The sequence below is a fragment of the Marmota flaviventris genome, chromosome 3 (genome assembly GCF_047511675.1).
Source record: "Marmota flaviventris isolate mMarFla1 chromosome 3, mMarFla1.hap1, whole genome shotgun sequence".
In the NCBI taxonomy this organism is placed as follows: Eukaryota; Metazoa; Chordata; class Mammalia; order Rodentia; family Sciuridae; genus Marmota; species Marmota flaviventris.
The window spans coordinates 122,499,964-122,516,730 of NC_092500.1; the positions used below are offsets into that span (position 1 = coordinate 122,499,964).

Below are 16,767 nucleotides of genomic sequence, written 5' to 3' on the forward strand. Positions count from 1 at the left end.
GAGTTTCAAAAATGTTTAGAAAGTGGGAAAAAGAAAAGATATTAAAAGGCTTTGAATGATTACACAGACCTAATCAACAACTTGAACAAAACATTTAGAATTTTCTTGTTTCCTAGGAGGTCCATCCATTGCCCTGGAGAAGATGGAGATTTTATAAGGGTCCTGTGACTCCCTACTTGCTTTGGAGCTAAACTCCTCCTAGCTGAGAAGTCCATCTTCAAGTGTTTGTAGATATGCTCTTCTCTTCATTTTCATTTGCTCTTGGAGAGGGTATAAGTCAGCCTCTTGGCTCTTGGAACCCAAAGTTTGCATGGAGCTGCCAGAGAAGGTTCAGGATAGAAGAGAGTCCAATTAGCTACAAAACTCTATAAACCAGGTCCATTTGCTCAGGATTTGGGGGAGGGATGACCCAAATCATTCTTAGAACATCCTCAGTGAGAAAGTTGGGCTCACTCTATTCCCCTGCCTATCGTAACATCTGCCACAGTCTTTTGAATCCAGTGGGGCTGACAGCTGAGTCTGGGACTCAGTGGACATTTGACCAGGTACAAACCAACTCTCCACACTTTGTGCACAGTAGCAGGAGAAAAGGGATTGAAATGCCCTTTGATATCCTTTCATCAATTTTTGTGGGTGGGACTTTTCTTAAGCCTAAGTCCCTTATAAGTAAAAGAGAAAGCCCTTAAGTGAATTATTTTGCATGAGAAAAATCTAAAAGCATCAGCCATACATCTGTACATTCAGAGATAATATTCAAAATACTTAAAAACTAGTATGATGCAGGTCATATTGGTTACCAGTTGGACCGGATGCCCAGCTTCTCATAATTGGTGTCAGTCACAGAAAATCAGTGTGCTGGTATGACTATATAGTGGCTGGACCTATATTTCATGGCCTCTCCTCACACCTAGCATGGAAAATGGGTATAGACATCCATCCAGCCATCCTACATTCCCAGTTCCATCAGGAATACAGATGCACCTTAGGTCCTTAGTGCCTTCATTTCTGATGTGCTCTGTTAAAGAGACTGATTACACTGGACAAGATCTCTTAAAAAGTAACCAACTTGATCTCCTGCCTCCAAGCAGACCTGCGTTTCAAAATTATGACAGTCAAGATGGACTGATTTCCTCTCCCTTCCACTCGATCCAAGATCCAGCTCCTTCTAGTTTCTATCCAAGGCTTGATTACATGCACACATGCTGCTTAGCCGCTACTGTCTGTTAATCTTAGCTCACCTTGCCATGGCCTTTACCACTTTACCCAGTACACGTCCACCCTGATCCTTGCAGAGTAGAGGAGGCAGCCAGTTCAGTGTCTCTCCCTGGGATTGCCAACCTCCATCTTCAACTCAGAATCCCTCACCCTGATCTATCTATAGTTGCACGCATCTACGAATAGAGAGGTATGTTGAAGATGAAGGTATTTGCAACAGATGAGGGATTGTCTTGCAGGCCGGGGCCCCTGAGAGTAGCAAAGGGTGTCAGGTCATTTTGTAACTCGATGGTTCACATATGCCGAAAATATTTGCACTCTGATACAGCTCTCTCTGGTTTCAGATTTAGGAACATTCCAATGGTTCAGGAATCTGAAGGCTCCAGGCAGACCACATTTATAGTCACTTGGGGAACCTCTGCTTTAAATACTCTCAAAGGACAGGAGGCAAGAAGGCATGGTACAGCGAGGAGCCACTTCAGCTTGGCTGCATGATCTCCCAGGATTAGCACTCCTCTTCTACTGTAGGGAGTCAGGGGGCAAACTCTGGAGGTCATGGGGCCCATTCTATTGCATCCAGGGTGCTGCGTGTACGCGAGATGAGGACGACTGAGAAGGAAGTGAGAGTATCAGATGAGAACTTGGGTGAGTTTCCTGGACATGGTTGGAGAGGAATTATCATCTGTAGTCCAAAGCCTCTCTACTTCCTTCATGCCCTATTTTGCATCCCCTTCCTTGCCAAAGAGGTTGCCATTATTAGGATCCTTGTCATCTGAGGTTAAAATAAGACCTGGTTCAAAGTGAGGAAAAGTCACGGGCAGGCAGCCTGGCCCTTACTTGTTCTTGGAGCACACACAGCATGAAGTCCTCCAGGCAGAACAGCTCTCCACAGAACACCCAGTTCCTCCTGATGCCTCCAGTGGACCTTGTTCAATTGCCCTGGGCACTGCTCTGCCACTTTCTTCCAAGAAGGTGACCCCCTTCTACCCCTTTGCTTTAATGATGCATCCCAGTTTCCCTAGAACCCCCACAGGCATGAAGCTCGGGGCATCTGATCACTCTTTTCCTGGTTGGCATTGAAAGTTTACACCCTCTTGTCCTGCCCTCTTTGCACTCAGAGGACAGCTGCTCCCAACCACCCGTGTCGCCTGTGCAGTCAGCGGCCTCTGAATGAAAAGATGATTGGAAAGAGGCAGAATGGGAGCAGATCAATCCTTCTGGCTTGACAGGTGACATTCTTGCAGGCAGATTCCTGCAGCGATGAGGCCAGGGGAAAGAAACTCGATGCTTTGAAATACTTTTGCTCTGAGAATATATACAGAGATGTATGGATATACATTGACACACACATACTCCCACCCTGGCCCTTTCCTGTGCACATGGTCACATTCCACAAGTGTCATCTCTACCTTCTCTTCTCAGGTGAGGTCAAAGCACAGGCTTCATCACTAGTCTAAGATGCTGGTGGCAACACCTCACTTGGGTGAGTTAAGTGCCATGGGATCAAGTAGCCAAGGAAACAAACCCAGGTCTCCCCAGGCACAAGATAAGCCTGATTCAGAAGTCATGGGGAACAAGAGGGAATCATTCACTTGTGCAAAATTCCAATAGAATAGATATATAGCTGTCAACCTGTGAGCCCCTGTTCATGGGTCCTTATATCCTGGGAAGAAAGTGAGTGACAGTCATGATTGGAGACACCTTGCTGCCCCGCTTTACACGTCCATATTTGCTCAGGGCGATGTAGGTCCCTCGGTACAAGTCTGACTCATAGGCATTATAGTTGTTGGGCAGGAGGGTTTCTCTGAACTTGCATTCCTCTTGGAAGCTGGGCTGTGGAAGAAATGCACACACAGCAGAGATTCAATAACACATGAGGAGTGCTGAGAATGGCAGCTGAGTCTTGTCGAGTAGTCCCCTGCACCAGTGTGCCCTCCCTTCCCTTTGTAAGACAAGCACCACAGGTCTCAGCCCTCCTGGGAGAACAGAACCTGGGAAGTCTGAACAGGAGAAACTTCAGAGCTCCATGGCTCCCCTTCATGAAGAGGAGGCCAGGGCAGACGTGGGTGGTCTGTCTGTGGGGTGGGATGCTGCTGAAGCTCTATCAGTCAGGTCTCCTGACTTCTAGGCCAGGACACTTTCTACTCGTCCTTAGATCATAATGCATTCCATTCAGAGAAAGGACCAGGGAAGCTTCCTATGGGAAGCTGCTTTCTCAAGCCCATTGTGAGAGACAGTCTAGTGGAGGAGGATTGAGACCCAGGGTTTTATTTAATGACTTTTCTACTTCCTAGTTGTGTGAGCTCCAGAAGTTTCCTCCCCTCTCAGCCTCAGTCGGTTTTGTGCAAACTGTGTGTGGAGCGAGCTGGTGAGGATGGGGAGTGGAGGGGCAGGGAGAGAGGATGATCTCTTAAGTCCTTCCTAGTACTGTTCTTTCTTCCCATTCATGGTCACTCCATTCCCAAGTTGTTATTTCTCAAAGAGGCCCATTCTTGATTTTTTATTTTGAACTTGGGAGATGTCTGGTGCCTCTTAGACATTTGTTGTTCTCCAGGGCCATGAAGGAAGAGAGACAGTAAGGGATAGAAATTTTTACCTGAAAAGGAACCTGGTTCCCAGTGTGGTAGGTGGTTCTAAGGAGTCTGGGGCCAACAAGAAATGGCTCCCTTCAAGGCTAATTTGGTAGAGGTTTGTGTGTGAACCACCAGTTCAGAAGATGAATTTTGAACTTCCTGTCACACATTGACAACTTCATTCCCAATAAGTCACCCAAGCCACTCATTCTTCCTAGAAAAAGGGCTCTTTCCTCTCCACTTTCCTGAGTCTCTGATCTGGGGGAGTCCATAGGGATTTCTGTGCTCTTCAGGGGTCTAGAGAGCAAGGTGGGAGCCAGGAGACTTTGAATGTAGACTTTAAAATGAATACAAAATGAAACTGAAAGAAATAGGTAGAGTATAATTTCTCCTCCTTCCTGATGACTGAAGTCATTTGCTGTTAGAAACCACCCACTCAGTAGCCAATCAGTGGTGCCAGGGGAATCATCTGACCTTCTCTACAGAAACCCTACTACTAGCATCCTGGCCTCACAGTTATGAGGGGTGGTAAGGAGCCCGTTCACCAGCATCCCAGACTCTAGAACCCTTTGGGGCTGGCCTCCCTGACAGCATATAAACACCATTGGATCGCTATTTTTCTGAATGTTTTTCTTTTCCAATAGATTCCAAGATTCCTGGGTCAAGGACTAGGTCTGCTTTGGGATATGATGCTGAATTGAAGGTTTAATAAAAGCAACACTGAAACACCAGAGATACTTTCAGGGTGGTAGGAGAGTGAGCCAGGGGCCAGAGGGCCAATGGGAACATTGTGACCAACCTCCCTCAACACACACCCTCACCCTCCCTTGCTCTTATTTACTGTTTACAAAGCCATTTTACATATGTTAATATGCTTGAGATAAACTTGAAAGCCTTCCCTAAGCTCATGCATATCCTACCAGGAGATGGGGTTTCTCTTACTATTAGTGCTCAGTACATATTTATGGAATAAGTCCAGGAAGGAATGCCCACAAGCACAGAATGAACTCATCAAAGTAGATCAAGAGCATATCTGCATCAAAGCTTTGCACTTCCACTCTTATTAGTTATGTGAACCTGGACAGATTATTTATCTTCCTAAGCCTTAATTCCATCATCTGTAAAGTGGAACAGTGAGGATAATTATGTCATAGAATTGGAGTGAGCATCAACAGAATCATGCATGGGAAGTCCTGGGTCTAATGCCTGGCCTGTACTCTGACTGAATCACCAATTACTTTACCATAAAACCCTTAAAAAGGATTTTTGTTGTTGTTTTTTCACTTTGGGTCACTAATCCCATAAGATTTGCTGTGGGTTAGTGGACAGTTTACCTTTTAAGTTCTGCAGTTTCTGACTAAGTGACTGGGAGGTGTGAGCTAGCAGGGACAAGCACAGAGGCAGGATGAGGAGGAAGTGGTACCAGCCCAGGTATCTCGCTGACCATCAGGAGGCTCTGAATGGTGGATTCTCCACCTGTGCATGGGGTGTAGAGTCAGCCACAGGACTCAAGATCACTGATGAGCAAAGCTTGGGAGCTGAAGTACTAGAAGTCCAATTCAGGATTGGTTGTGAAAGTTAAATGGGAAATAAATTCCACTAATTAAAAGGTCTAGTGCAGCTCAACGAAAAAACAGTCCAGCAGTCAATCAAACATATAAAAATGAATCTAATATAAATATAAAAGCATCATTCAAATCACTGGAGAAAACATGGTGTTGTAACAACTGGATAATATACTACTACTACTACTACTACTACTAATGACAATAATAATACAGTTTGAACTATATCAAAATAAATTCCAAGCTGGGCGTGGTGGCACATGCCTGTAACCCCATCAGCTCACAAGGCTGAGGGAGGAGGATCATGAGTTCAAAGCCAGCCTCAGCAATTTAGCAAGGTGCTAAGCAACTCAGTGAGACCCTGTCTTTATATAAAATACAAATTATGGCTGGGGATGTGGCTCAGTGGTCCAGTGCCCCTGAGTTCAAGTCCCGGTACCCCCCAAAATGAAAAAAATAAACAAAATTCCAAAGCAGCAAAATTTAAACATAAAAAAGACAATCATTAAACTCTAGAAAAAAAATTTGTTAAATTTTTAATTGTATGTGTGTGTATGGGGGGCAGGTTCTGGGGATTGAACCCAGGGCCTCACATGGGCTAGGTAAACATTCTAGCTGAGCTACACTTCCCACTTTAAAAAAAAAAATTATTTTGAGACAGGGTCTCTCTGTGTTGCCCAGGTTGGCTTTGAATTTGTGATCTTGTGGCCCTCCTGCCTCAGTCTCTCAGGTAGGTAGGATTACATGTGTGCACCATCATGCCAGGCCAAAAATATTTTTAACAATCTTAGAAAGATTCTGGAAATGAACATTTATAAAAACCAAACTCTCAGAAAAGGAGATACAATAGCATTTGAGCATAAGTGCCTAGCTAAGTGCAGTGGCACATGCCTATAATCCCAGTGGCTTGGGAGGCTGAAGCAGGAGGATCTCAAGTTCAAAGTCAGCCTCAGCAACTTAGTGAGGCCCTCCCTAAGCAACTCAGCAAGAGCCTGTCTCTAAATAGAATAAAAAATAGCGCTGGGGATGTGGGCTCAGTGGTTGAGTGCCCAGTACCCCCCCCCCCGACAATCACCAGATCAATCCCCAGTACCCCCCCCCAAAAAGAAAATATGTCTAATAAGAGAAATGTATATCATAATCAAGAGATCACATTTTCAATGATCAGATCGTAAGAGAACAGTGTTTGATACTATTCTGCAGTTGGTGAGCATAGAGAAACAAGGAAAGGTGTGTACATTGTTATATCGTCCATAAAAGCAACTTGACAATATCTACCCCAAAAATGGAGATAGCAAATGATCAGCAATTCCAATTTTAGGAAATTATCATATTGTCATGTGCTTCCATGTGTCCCCAAAGTTACTGCTGCATTATTTTTCACAATAGAAGACCCAAAACAACATATGTATCAATTAAGAGGGGCATGGTTGAACCACTTATGGTGGATCCATGCCATGGAATACCATTCATGAAAAAATAAGAACCCTCTTGGTGCACTGATACAAAGTGGTCTTCAAAACATACTGCTAAGTGAAGAGTCAAGGTCTGAAAGAGTGTGCAAAGTACGTTCCTGTTCATGTGAGCTTTACAACATGATGTCTAGCGTCGTCCATGAGGATCTGGTAACAGTGGCTGCCTCTGAAGAGACACTCCTGGGCAGGGAGACCTGGGCAGTGGAAGATTCTTTGGCAGATTTATTTCCCCTTAAACCATGCTCATGTGTCATCTGTGCAAATAAGAAAATTGTTTAAAGTGGGAAAATAATTCGGGGTAGAAGATGGACCAGGAAACGTTTTTTATCAGAAGCAGGTGGTCTGTCCTGGTGGTGTCCTGGCCCTCTCCACCCACCTGCCTTCCCCTCTGTTCTAACTTTACATGTCCCTGGAGAGGAACCCGCCCAGTTTCCAGGAGAATTTATTTCTGATCTGGATGGTGGTTAAGGGGGAGGTTGTGTGTGCTGTTTGCAGACTGGAAGGGAGGAAATCAAATCTTAGGGTGGAGGGAGTGGGGCAGAGGAAGGGGGAGGTGTCAAATGATTCCCTCAAGAAACACAGGACAGTACTCACATCCCACTGTCTAGAATGTATCCAAGAGCCAGCCTGTCCTAAGAGTCTGTGTCTCCTAAACCATTAGTTAAGTGTGCATGACTGCGGTGGTATACACAGCTAGCCCTACATGAACATAGGTTCTGCATCCCAAAATTCAATCAACTGAGGATTGAAAATATTTGTAAAAAAGATTGCCTCTGTATTGGATGTGTACAGTCTTTTTTCCTTATTATTCTTCCCTAACAATATAGCATGACAGCTATTTATGTAGCATTTACATTATATTTGGTACTAAAAGTAATTTAGAGATGATTTAAAATATCCAAGAGGATGTGAATAGGTTATGGGCCATTACATAAAGACTTGAACAGAATTGGATAAACATGGATACCAGGAACCAATTTCCTAAGGATACCAAGAGATAATGTGTTATACTTAATTCTCTGCTCAACAGATTTTTTTTTTTTTTTCCAGTGCTGTACATCCTAGACAAGCACTCCGCCACTGAGCTGCATCTAGCCCAGGTCAATAGATTTTGACTATTCAACCCCTCCCGCCATACACACCTCTTTGGAAGATCACTACTTTAATTTTTATTCCATTCTTTCTCTCTAGCCCATCTCATACCCTTAGCTTCCTCCAAAACTCTGTACAAACCTAAAAGAGCAACAGAGAACTAGGTGAAGTTTCTTTCTTGAGTCCTCTGCTTTCTCCCTGCTGGCTCCTGTCACACCCTCCCTCCAGGGGGTCCAGGTGGCTAGGAAGTCTATGGCACCCGGTAGAGGCAATGCATTTTCCCTGGAGTCTGCTGGAGCTGGATGCTTCAGGTTAATGGGATTTTTCCCAAGGACCAGAGCGGTGCTCAAGACCCAGCCTCTTAATTCATCTCCATCATATCCCAGAGCTTAAGGTTCTCATGGCTCAGGAATGTTGGCTCCTCAGCTCTAGTGAGAAAAGCACTTGGGCCAAGTGAATGCCGTGTTAATAAAAGCAGCTACCGTATATTATTACTTGAACAAATGAAAATAATTCCAGCAGATCACATTTCCTGGGCCTGCCGGGCTCAAGCACCAATGTGACAATGTCTTAAATTCCACGTAGGTTTCTAATCAGACCCATGTGGAACCGAACTTCATGTTACAAAAAAAAAAAAAAAAAGGAAAAGAAATGCATTCATCTTTCACAGTGGAGAAGGGCCCTCTGAGGAGCAGCAGGAGCACATCTCTGGGTGTTTCAGGTAAGTTGCCTCAGGCAGAAATGCCCTGAAAAGTCTGAGGAGGACAAGATAACCATGCTCTTGTCTTTGGTCAGAGCTACAAAACTCCAGTCTTATCCTCTGCCTGCTGTGTGAGAGGGGAAGAGGCATAGGGATGGGGTGGAGTGGAAGGAGTTGGGAGATGAGGGGGAAAAAAAAGAAAACCATGTCCTAAGCTGCTTTCCTTTTGTTGTTCTTGATTGCTTCTTCCCCTGTTCTTAGTTGAACGTCTTCCAACTCTGAAGACGCTAGCATTTTCTAACCCCTTTTCCTAACATACAATTGTTAAGGAAAATTGCACTGTCAATTTAGATATGCTGGAAAGTGTTTTCATGAGATGTACCTTTCTTCTCATTCCTGTGGAGCCTTCAAAGCAGTTGGTGTTCTGTCTGCAGGGCTCAGGTCCCTTATTACCACAAAGTCTCTCTTTGTCTTAGGGCCATCTCTCAGCACTTCCACTTGGTGGGTGTCCATTGTCATCCCCTCAGGAACCCCATCCTCTAATAGGTGGGAGTGGCAGCTAACAGAAAGAAGGGAGGACTTGGTCCCCATCCCCCAACACAATGCCCCAGGTAATCAGCATGGAGTCTTCTACGGAGGAAATCTATTTGTGCTTTGCACTTGTCAAACTACTATTAATTAGAAGGGTGTAAAGGCTGTTAGGATTATTAAAACTAAAACCCCTTAACAGCATAACTGAATTACTAGTATCTTCTTGTTAATATGTATTTTTCTTAACAAGTGAGTGTCAACAGAACCACCATCAGCTGAAGTTCCTTGCGTTTTTTTTTTTTTTTTTTTTTTAAGTTTTATTTTATTTTGAGACAAGATCTAAGTCCTAATTGCAATCCTCCTGCCTCAGCCTCCTGAGTCGCTGGGATAATAGGCGACACCGCGCTCAGCTGAGTTTCTTAATTTTAAAAGAAAACAAGAAAGTTGGTGTTCACTGATTTCAGCCTCAGTCTACACCTGAGAGACAGCAGAAGTCTAGGCCCAGAGACGATCATGGACTTTGCCGGAAATAAGACAATTAGCTAGAAACTGGAACTGCCAAATGCGCTTGCGCTGTGGGCCTTCAGCTCATTATCCGCGGAGCGCTAACGCGGTGCACATAGCTACCATAGGACCCTGGGTGTGAGACCCGGGACACGATGTCCCCATCTGCAAAATGACCATGCAGATTGAATACACCTCTCAGGGGGCGTTGGGAGATAATGCTTCACAGAAGCCCTCTGCAGCGTGCCTGTCAAACAGTAGGCGCTCAATGCAGGGTAGCTATTTATATTGTTTCGGAAGGGAGGCAAACTACCCTCAGGCTCTGCACCACTCTCTCTGAGAAGCAGACACATGGGAGGACTTGGCCCTCATTCTCTGACCATGAGTTGCCACCTGGTCCAGTCACCAGCACCCCCCACCTCGTGAGGGTTCCCTTCCCCCCAAGAGAAATTCCATTTAGAGGCAGTAGCAGCTGAGCCACCCCAGCGAGGAGGCAGCGCAGGGGGCTTAAAGGGAGATAGTGTGAATGAAATCATCACCCAGCGGGAGTCTTCCTGGCTCCAGGGATCAGTTGGCAATTGTTTTTTTAGATTGTGATAATGGCCCCTGAAGGGCAGAAGAGGGAACCGGTTTAGGGTAGTTCAAGAGCATCTGGTCTCCAGCCACACAGGTGCCCAGGCTTGGGCACAGCTGTCCAGCCCCTCTGACCCTGGGGTCCAGGGAGGAGAATCTCCCACCTAGGAGAAGATGCTCTTTGGTCAAATGCTGCTGGGGGTGGGCAGAGTGAGAAAGGCGAGACTTCTGGACTGGGCTGGGTTAGTTCATCAACCCTTGACCCCATCTGTAGTCATTTGCCTGATGGGTTGGGGTATCCCACAGTTCAAAGAGGCCCACAGCGCAAAGAGATGTCTGCTTACCATTTGCCACTCTGAATGCTTTTCCCCCTTTGAGGCATTTTCTCTGCTAAACCTTATATTCCTAGCCTTTCCCAGCTTTTCCTACCAAGACCAAGAGGTTTACAGTGGAAAGTGCAATAAATTTACCCTAGATTTGTGCTCCTCCCCCCTCTCCACAATGGAGTTCCTTTCTGGATAAGGAGAAAGCAATACTAGTTTTACTATTAAGGGTGGTGAGACTAACAGTTTATGTAATTTGTGCTTCCTTCCAGATTTACCTGTTAAAATCCCAGACTTGTGAGGTAGACAAAGGGGAATGAAGGGAAGAGGGGAGGATGGGATAGGGAAAGACAGTGGAATGAGTGTGATCTAACATTCCTAGTACATATGTGAGTATACCACAGTGAATCTCACCATCATGTACATCCACAAGACACTAATTAAAAAGAATGCTATAATAGCAGAAAGATCAGTAGAGTAGAGGGAAGGGAACAGGGGGTGGGAGGAAGGGAGGGGAGGGGACGAAATTAGAACAAATTATAATTATGTCAACATATGATTATACTTTTATAATCATGTCAAAATGAATTCCATTGTCATGTATAACTACAAAGAACCAATAAGAAATTTAAACAAACAAATAAATAAAATCCCCTGCATAGTCAACAATCCAAATTTCCAGCTCTCCAATTCAGTGGGAATCTGGGCAATATTCAGGCTGGTTAGAAGATGCTTTTGGGGAGGATTCACCCCATGGAAGGGGTGCCTGTTCCACTAAAGTCTCTGGTTGTTCCCAGGCTGCTTCCTGTCCTCCCTTTCACTTTTCCAGAGACTGATAAAGAGGTAAAGAAGGTGTTGGAGAATTCTAAGCCACAGGCTGTTTCATTTCAGGTGCCCTCCAAGTCTCAGGGCTAGTATAACACTGGTGATTCCCTGTCCTCCAGAAGCCCTGTAGCCTGGTGGTCCCTAAGCCTGCCTATGCTCAAAAACACCTGAGAAATTAAAAAACAAACAAATAAAAAACAAAAACAGATTTGCAGCCCTCATCTCAGCCCTGCTGAATAATAATCTATGAAGGAGGTCCCTGCAAGGTGATGCACACTATCCACGGAATCAGGAGGAGACCCTGCTTTTCATCCATGCCATGCGTGTCCATATACCATCCCAGACTTTGAGATGTTAGTTAACACTAAAGGTTATGAACAGAGGCCATCTGGTCAACCTGCTCTAGTATTTAAAAGGCCTCTTTTGCAGGGATAGCCCCCTACAATCCAGCCCCAGATCTGTTTGTTCACTTCCTGATCTTCAGTTTGTCCTCCAAAGGGCAGTAAAACAGCCCTCCATACACTCCCCATAAATAACTCTGGTATTACTTGAAGATTGCTCTGAGGTCTTCCTTTTTAGCTTCATTTCTGCTGTCAAAAGAACTCAGTTTCGACAACTTCAACAGGATGTTTAAACCCATATTTTAGAATAGGCCAAATCACGGGCTGAAAGTCCCAGGTGGGTTGGAGAGCAGAAATTTTGATTCATGTGCTACATGTTGGCTACTGTGCTGAAGTGTCAGCATGTAGCCTGCCAGAGACCATCTATGGTGGCAGAGAGAGGGGTGGGACCAGTGCCTGCCAAAGGGGTGCCACAGAGGGGATCCTTCTCTAGCTTGTAGGATCAAAGACCAGAGGACAGCAAACCTTGGAATAAAATTTCATCACAGTGCTGAAGATGGGAAATGGCCTCCATCTCCATGCTTCCTGTGGCAGTCTAGCTGGGATGTCATAGGGCAGCATTTGCAGGCTGAACTCTCACCTAGGCCTGCTTCTCTGGGCCTCTCTGGTTCAGGGAATCAGACCTTTCCATGAGCCTGGATGGCAGCTGTATACCAGAGTGCAGACTTCTCTGACCCAAGAACTCCCTGTGCTATGGTTTCTTTAAATGCAAAGGCCCTGGCAAATGGACCAGGAAAATCATAGTCTAAAGCAGACATCAATTAATTCTGAAGTTAACAAAGCAGGATATTCTAGGAGCCCTCACTTGCAAGGGCTCCTTTCATAGCCCCTTCTTTTCTCATTTTGGATAAAGAGTCACTTCATTTTGGATAAAGATAAAGATTCACTGTGCTGTATTTGTATTATTTCCTTCAATTGTGTGTCAGGCCTTATGCAACCTGGAGTTTCCCCTGGCCTGATGAACTCACCGTTGTGTACAATCTTCCTTTACTGTTCATGGCAACGAAGAGTGCACTTTTCACTCCAAAGAGACTCACCACACCTCGCTCCACTGTGGAAATTTCCAGCAGGCCTGACAAGGAAACGGGGGTTACATTACCTAAGGCTCATACAAATCAGAGTGGGGACTCAAGCCCCACCAGGGCATCCAGTCCATCCACCTCCTCCTAGATAGCCAGACCCTCTATGACCTCTGTCCTTGATCTCTCTAATTTTAGGAGATCCCACTGCTAGATTCATCATGTCGAGCCACTATCCTCTGAAATATCAGTTCTGCAAGAAAAGCTTCTACATCAGTGACCACCATGCATCTATTTAAGATTAGCTTTGAATCTGGACTTTCACTGAATCAATCCCTCCAGATCCTTGGCTTGGGTAAAGCCATGAGTTCTGATTATTATTATGATGATGATTATTTAATATAGGCTCACATGTTTTAACAAATCTCAAACCATCCTATCTAGGAAACATTGCAGCTACACAGAAGCTATTGGCTTGCATGGATCCTGCAGTCCCCATCCTGTCTCAGCTGGGAGACTATTCATGCATAATGTGTCAACTTGTAGTATAAGGACCCAGGGACAAAGGGAGCAGGTTGAAGTAAAGAGAAGAATGTGCTTCAGCTGGGAATTTTGCAAACCATTTGCCTTTCCTTCTCAGAGAGGGAAACTGAATAAAAATAAGTTCATGTCTAATTTGGTCCAAGAATTCTTAGTCAGTCTCCCCACTGCTGCCCCATGGTTTTCTAGGCTGATGGTCCCTAGGGGTCTTACAAGGCTTCAGATGGGCCAGTAATGCTGAAGTCATTAGTGCCACAGGGACTGCATAGGGTGATGGCAAAGGCCACCAAGATGCTCAGATCTCAGCATATTGAGTTTGTACCCAGGTAGGGTCCAACCAAGTCATCTAAGCAGTGCATATCATTTCTCCCCCTTTATAGTAGGGCTCCATCCACCAGAGCAAGACCCCTTCATCTCTTAGTTCTGCTGGAGCCCACATCCCCAAATGTCTCATCTGGCTGCAGTAGTCACTCACTGTAGGGGTTCTCCTCGTGGGTTCCACTGATTCTGCCGTCGGGGGACACCTGGAGGTGAAAGCCGATGCCCACGTTGCAGTAGAGTCTCCGCTGCCGCTTGATTCCCACCAAATAGCCGCTTTCCCAGTTCACCCCGGCGATCTCTCCAGCAAGCCCAGCTCGAGACCTGGATAGCAGGGTGCCCCAGCCTCTCGAGTCCAGCAGCGTACTGTTGGCGCGGGTGCCTGCAGGCGAGGGCACCACCATGCCCACTAGGACGCCTAGGAAGACGAGAGCCTGCAGCGTGCCCTGAAGACGTCCTGCTCCCCGGGACATAGTGATGAACAGCCTCTGTCCCAGGGCCATCCACCTTGCCTCTCAGGCACGTGGTCAGAATTAATGGCCCTAAAAATACCGCCCTTCTTGTTTTTCTCCCCTCAGCATGGCGGCAGGGGCTTATTTTTGGAAGGCAGATGAGGGCTGCTGACATGAAACCAAAGCCTGCTTCGGGCACTCGGGTTGAGAGCAGAGGGACCCAGGCTGAGCCGCGGCCGGTAGGGACCATGGCTTAGGGACGCTCTCTAGCTTGCCGCTTGCTCCGTCCCGAGGTGATACTATTTGATTTGACCTATCTTTATAGTTCAGCAGCCCGGCCCTCCCCTCCACCCATCATCCCCCTGACGTCAGCTGGCCTAGCTCACTTATCCAGGACTGTAACATTAACCTGCTCCTGGGCCTGGCTGCCTCCCCAGACCCCCATCACCCTCTCCACTCCCCAGGGATTCTGGGAGCCACTGTCATTCCAACTATGAGGCAGGAATGAAGTTAGCAGGGAGCATCTCTGGGGGAGGGGGGAGCTGGCTGGGAGCCCAGGGGAAGAGGGAGGCAGAAGCCACCCAGGACCCATATTGGGCAGCAGTTCTTGGCCTGGCAGTGCTGGCTTCCTTATTTAGAGGGCAAAGGGTAAAGACAGGGATGGGGAAAGGCTTGGTGGCGGGCTATGACAGTTACCTACAAGTTACTCTCAAGACTTCTTCATGGAAAGAGCTCATGGTAGAGGAGGGTGCTGAAAGGCCAAACCTTTGCAGCAAGGGATTGAGGAGGGAGGGAGGGTTTGGCCCCTGCTCACTACCGTGGCTGTGGCATTCACTCTGGGTGGAAATTGTGTCTGGCCCTTGCCTAGCCCTCTGTCTGTTCTCCTCATCCCTGGTGGCTGATGGATACTATTCCCATTTTGCAGATGAGAAAGCAAAGGCTTATAGATGTGAAGTGGCTTGCCTGGGTTACCACAGTCACCAGAGCTTATCAAGTGTACCTGAGTTCCAAGCCTATCCATGATTTTGCTTGTAAATAGAAGCAGGATTTCCAGGCTTGCCCCCTGAGTTTATTTTGCTATATGTACACTAAGAACACATCATGGAATTTTTTCAGTAGCACAAAATGATTCATCTGTTAAATAAATACTTACCAAGTATCTCTGATGTGCATGGGAATTTCTGCATTTGCAGCTAACTTTGGCTAAGCTGGTATTACAACTAGTAAAAATATTTCTGCTAAGAAGTTATTCTCACAGTCATTTTTCTCTTCTCCTTCTCCTTCTTCTTCTTCTTTTTGGTACAGGGGCTTGAACTCAGGGGCACTTGACCACTGAGTCATATCCCCAGCCGCTTTTTTGTATTTTATTTAGAGACACTGTTTCACTGAGTTGTTTAGTGCCTCACTTTTGCTGAGGCTGACTTTGAACTCAGGATCCTCCTGCCTCAGCTTCCTGAGCCGCTGAGATTACAGGCATGCGCAACCGTACCCAGCCTCACAGTATTTTTAAGTGTATTGCCTGTTTAATTGAAGTAAAGAAAATCTTTTTAAAAGCCTACAAAACCCCTCACAAATTGCTATGTAAATTTAAGAAAAAACTGCATCCCTGAAAATAAAATAAGTTGTTCACAGGGTCATGTGGGGAATGAACTCAAGTTTAAAATCTAGGTTTCTTGTCTTTCAATCCAGTCTTCATCTATCAGTGGAACATCAGCTCTGATTCTAAAGGAATTGGAAGGGGTGTGTATTGAGGAGGAAGTAGAGGTGGCAGTTTTAGTAGGGCTGGGTTTGAACATCCTGTGCAGGTACAAGCTGGTGTCAGGTTCCGCACTGGGCAGGAAGGGGCTGGTGATTCCCTTGGCTACACTCCACACCCACACTTCAGTTTGCAGGCAGCTTGGAAAAGCTCCCAGGGTGGGTTCTACTGCTTGGGAACTCTTCTGAGACATGACCACCTCCCTTCTAATTCTAAACCTCCTGCTCTGGCCTAGTCCCAGCCTCTGGTCTGTGAATTCTGCTTGCTGTGTGCCCCTCTAGCTGATTGATTTGGACTGATGCATTTCTGTTGATCTGCCTGCAGCTTTGATTTTGTCCTACATGTCCTCTCTCAGATCCCTTGAAGACTAAATATCTTTTGTCTTTTTTATTCTCTGCTGATAAACTGAAGTTGGAGTGATATATGTTAATACTGAGGTAGGAGGGACAACATGTACTACTGTCCTCACCATGGGGCCCCCCAGCTTCCCAACCATCTTTCCACTCCCCATCCTCCATTGCCTAATGTCCAACCTTATCATCACTAGCACCATTTCCCACAAGAAGGAAAAATCAGTGCCTGGTGGGCATGGAGTCAGTCTACTGTACAGGACTGAACTGAAATTTATTTTTTTGTTGTTTTGAAGGATGTTTAGAAGCATCCTCTGCAGAATTGGAGGGTCATGAATAAGCCAAAGATAAAACTATCAACAAAAATAATTTCACTTTGGATTTTCAACTTGATTTCATACATTTACATTTTCACAGGTATGAGAGCAGCAGGAACACATTTTTACTGATGTTTAATTTGAAATCTTGGGTCAACTATGCTTGTTGTTCTGACTTGGGAAGGGACAGCCTAGAAGCATGTTGGATGGTAAGGAGGATGCTACAGTTTGAATCCTG

General features: G+C 45.8%; 1 protein-coding gene across 1 annotated transcript; it reads right to left on the reverse strand.

Annotated features, from left to right (window-relative positions):
* Positions 1-2,871: 2,871 nt before the first annotated feature.
* Positions 2,872-14,157, reverse strand: Fgf6 (fibroblast growth factor 6). Its single transcript, XM_027951290.2, has 3 exons — positions 13,812-14,157; positions 12,746-12,849; positions 2,872-3,048 (listed from the first exon to the last, which is right to left on the reverse strand). The coding sequence occupies exons 1-3, from the start codon at positions 14,155-14,157 to the stop codon at positions 2,872-2,874; spliced, it is 627 nt and encodes a 208-aa protein (XP_027807091.2).
* Between the last annotated feature and the right edge of the window lie 2,610 nt (positions 14,158-16,767).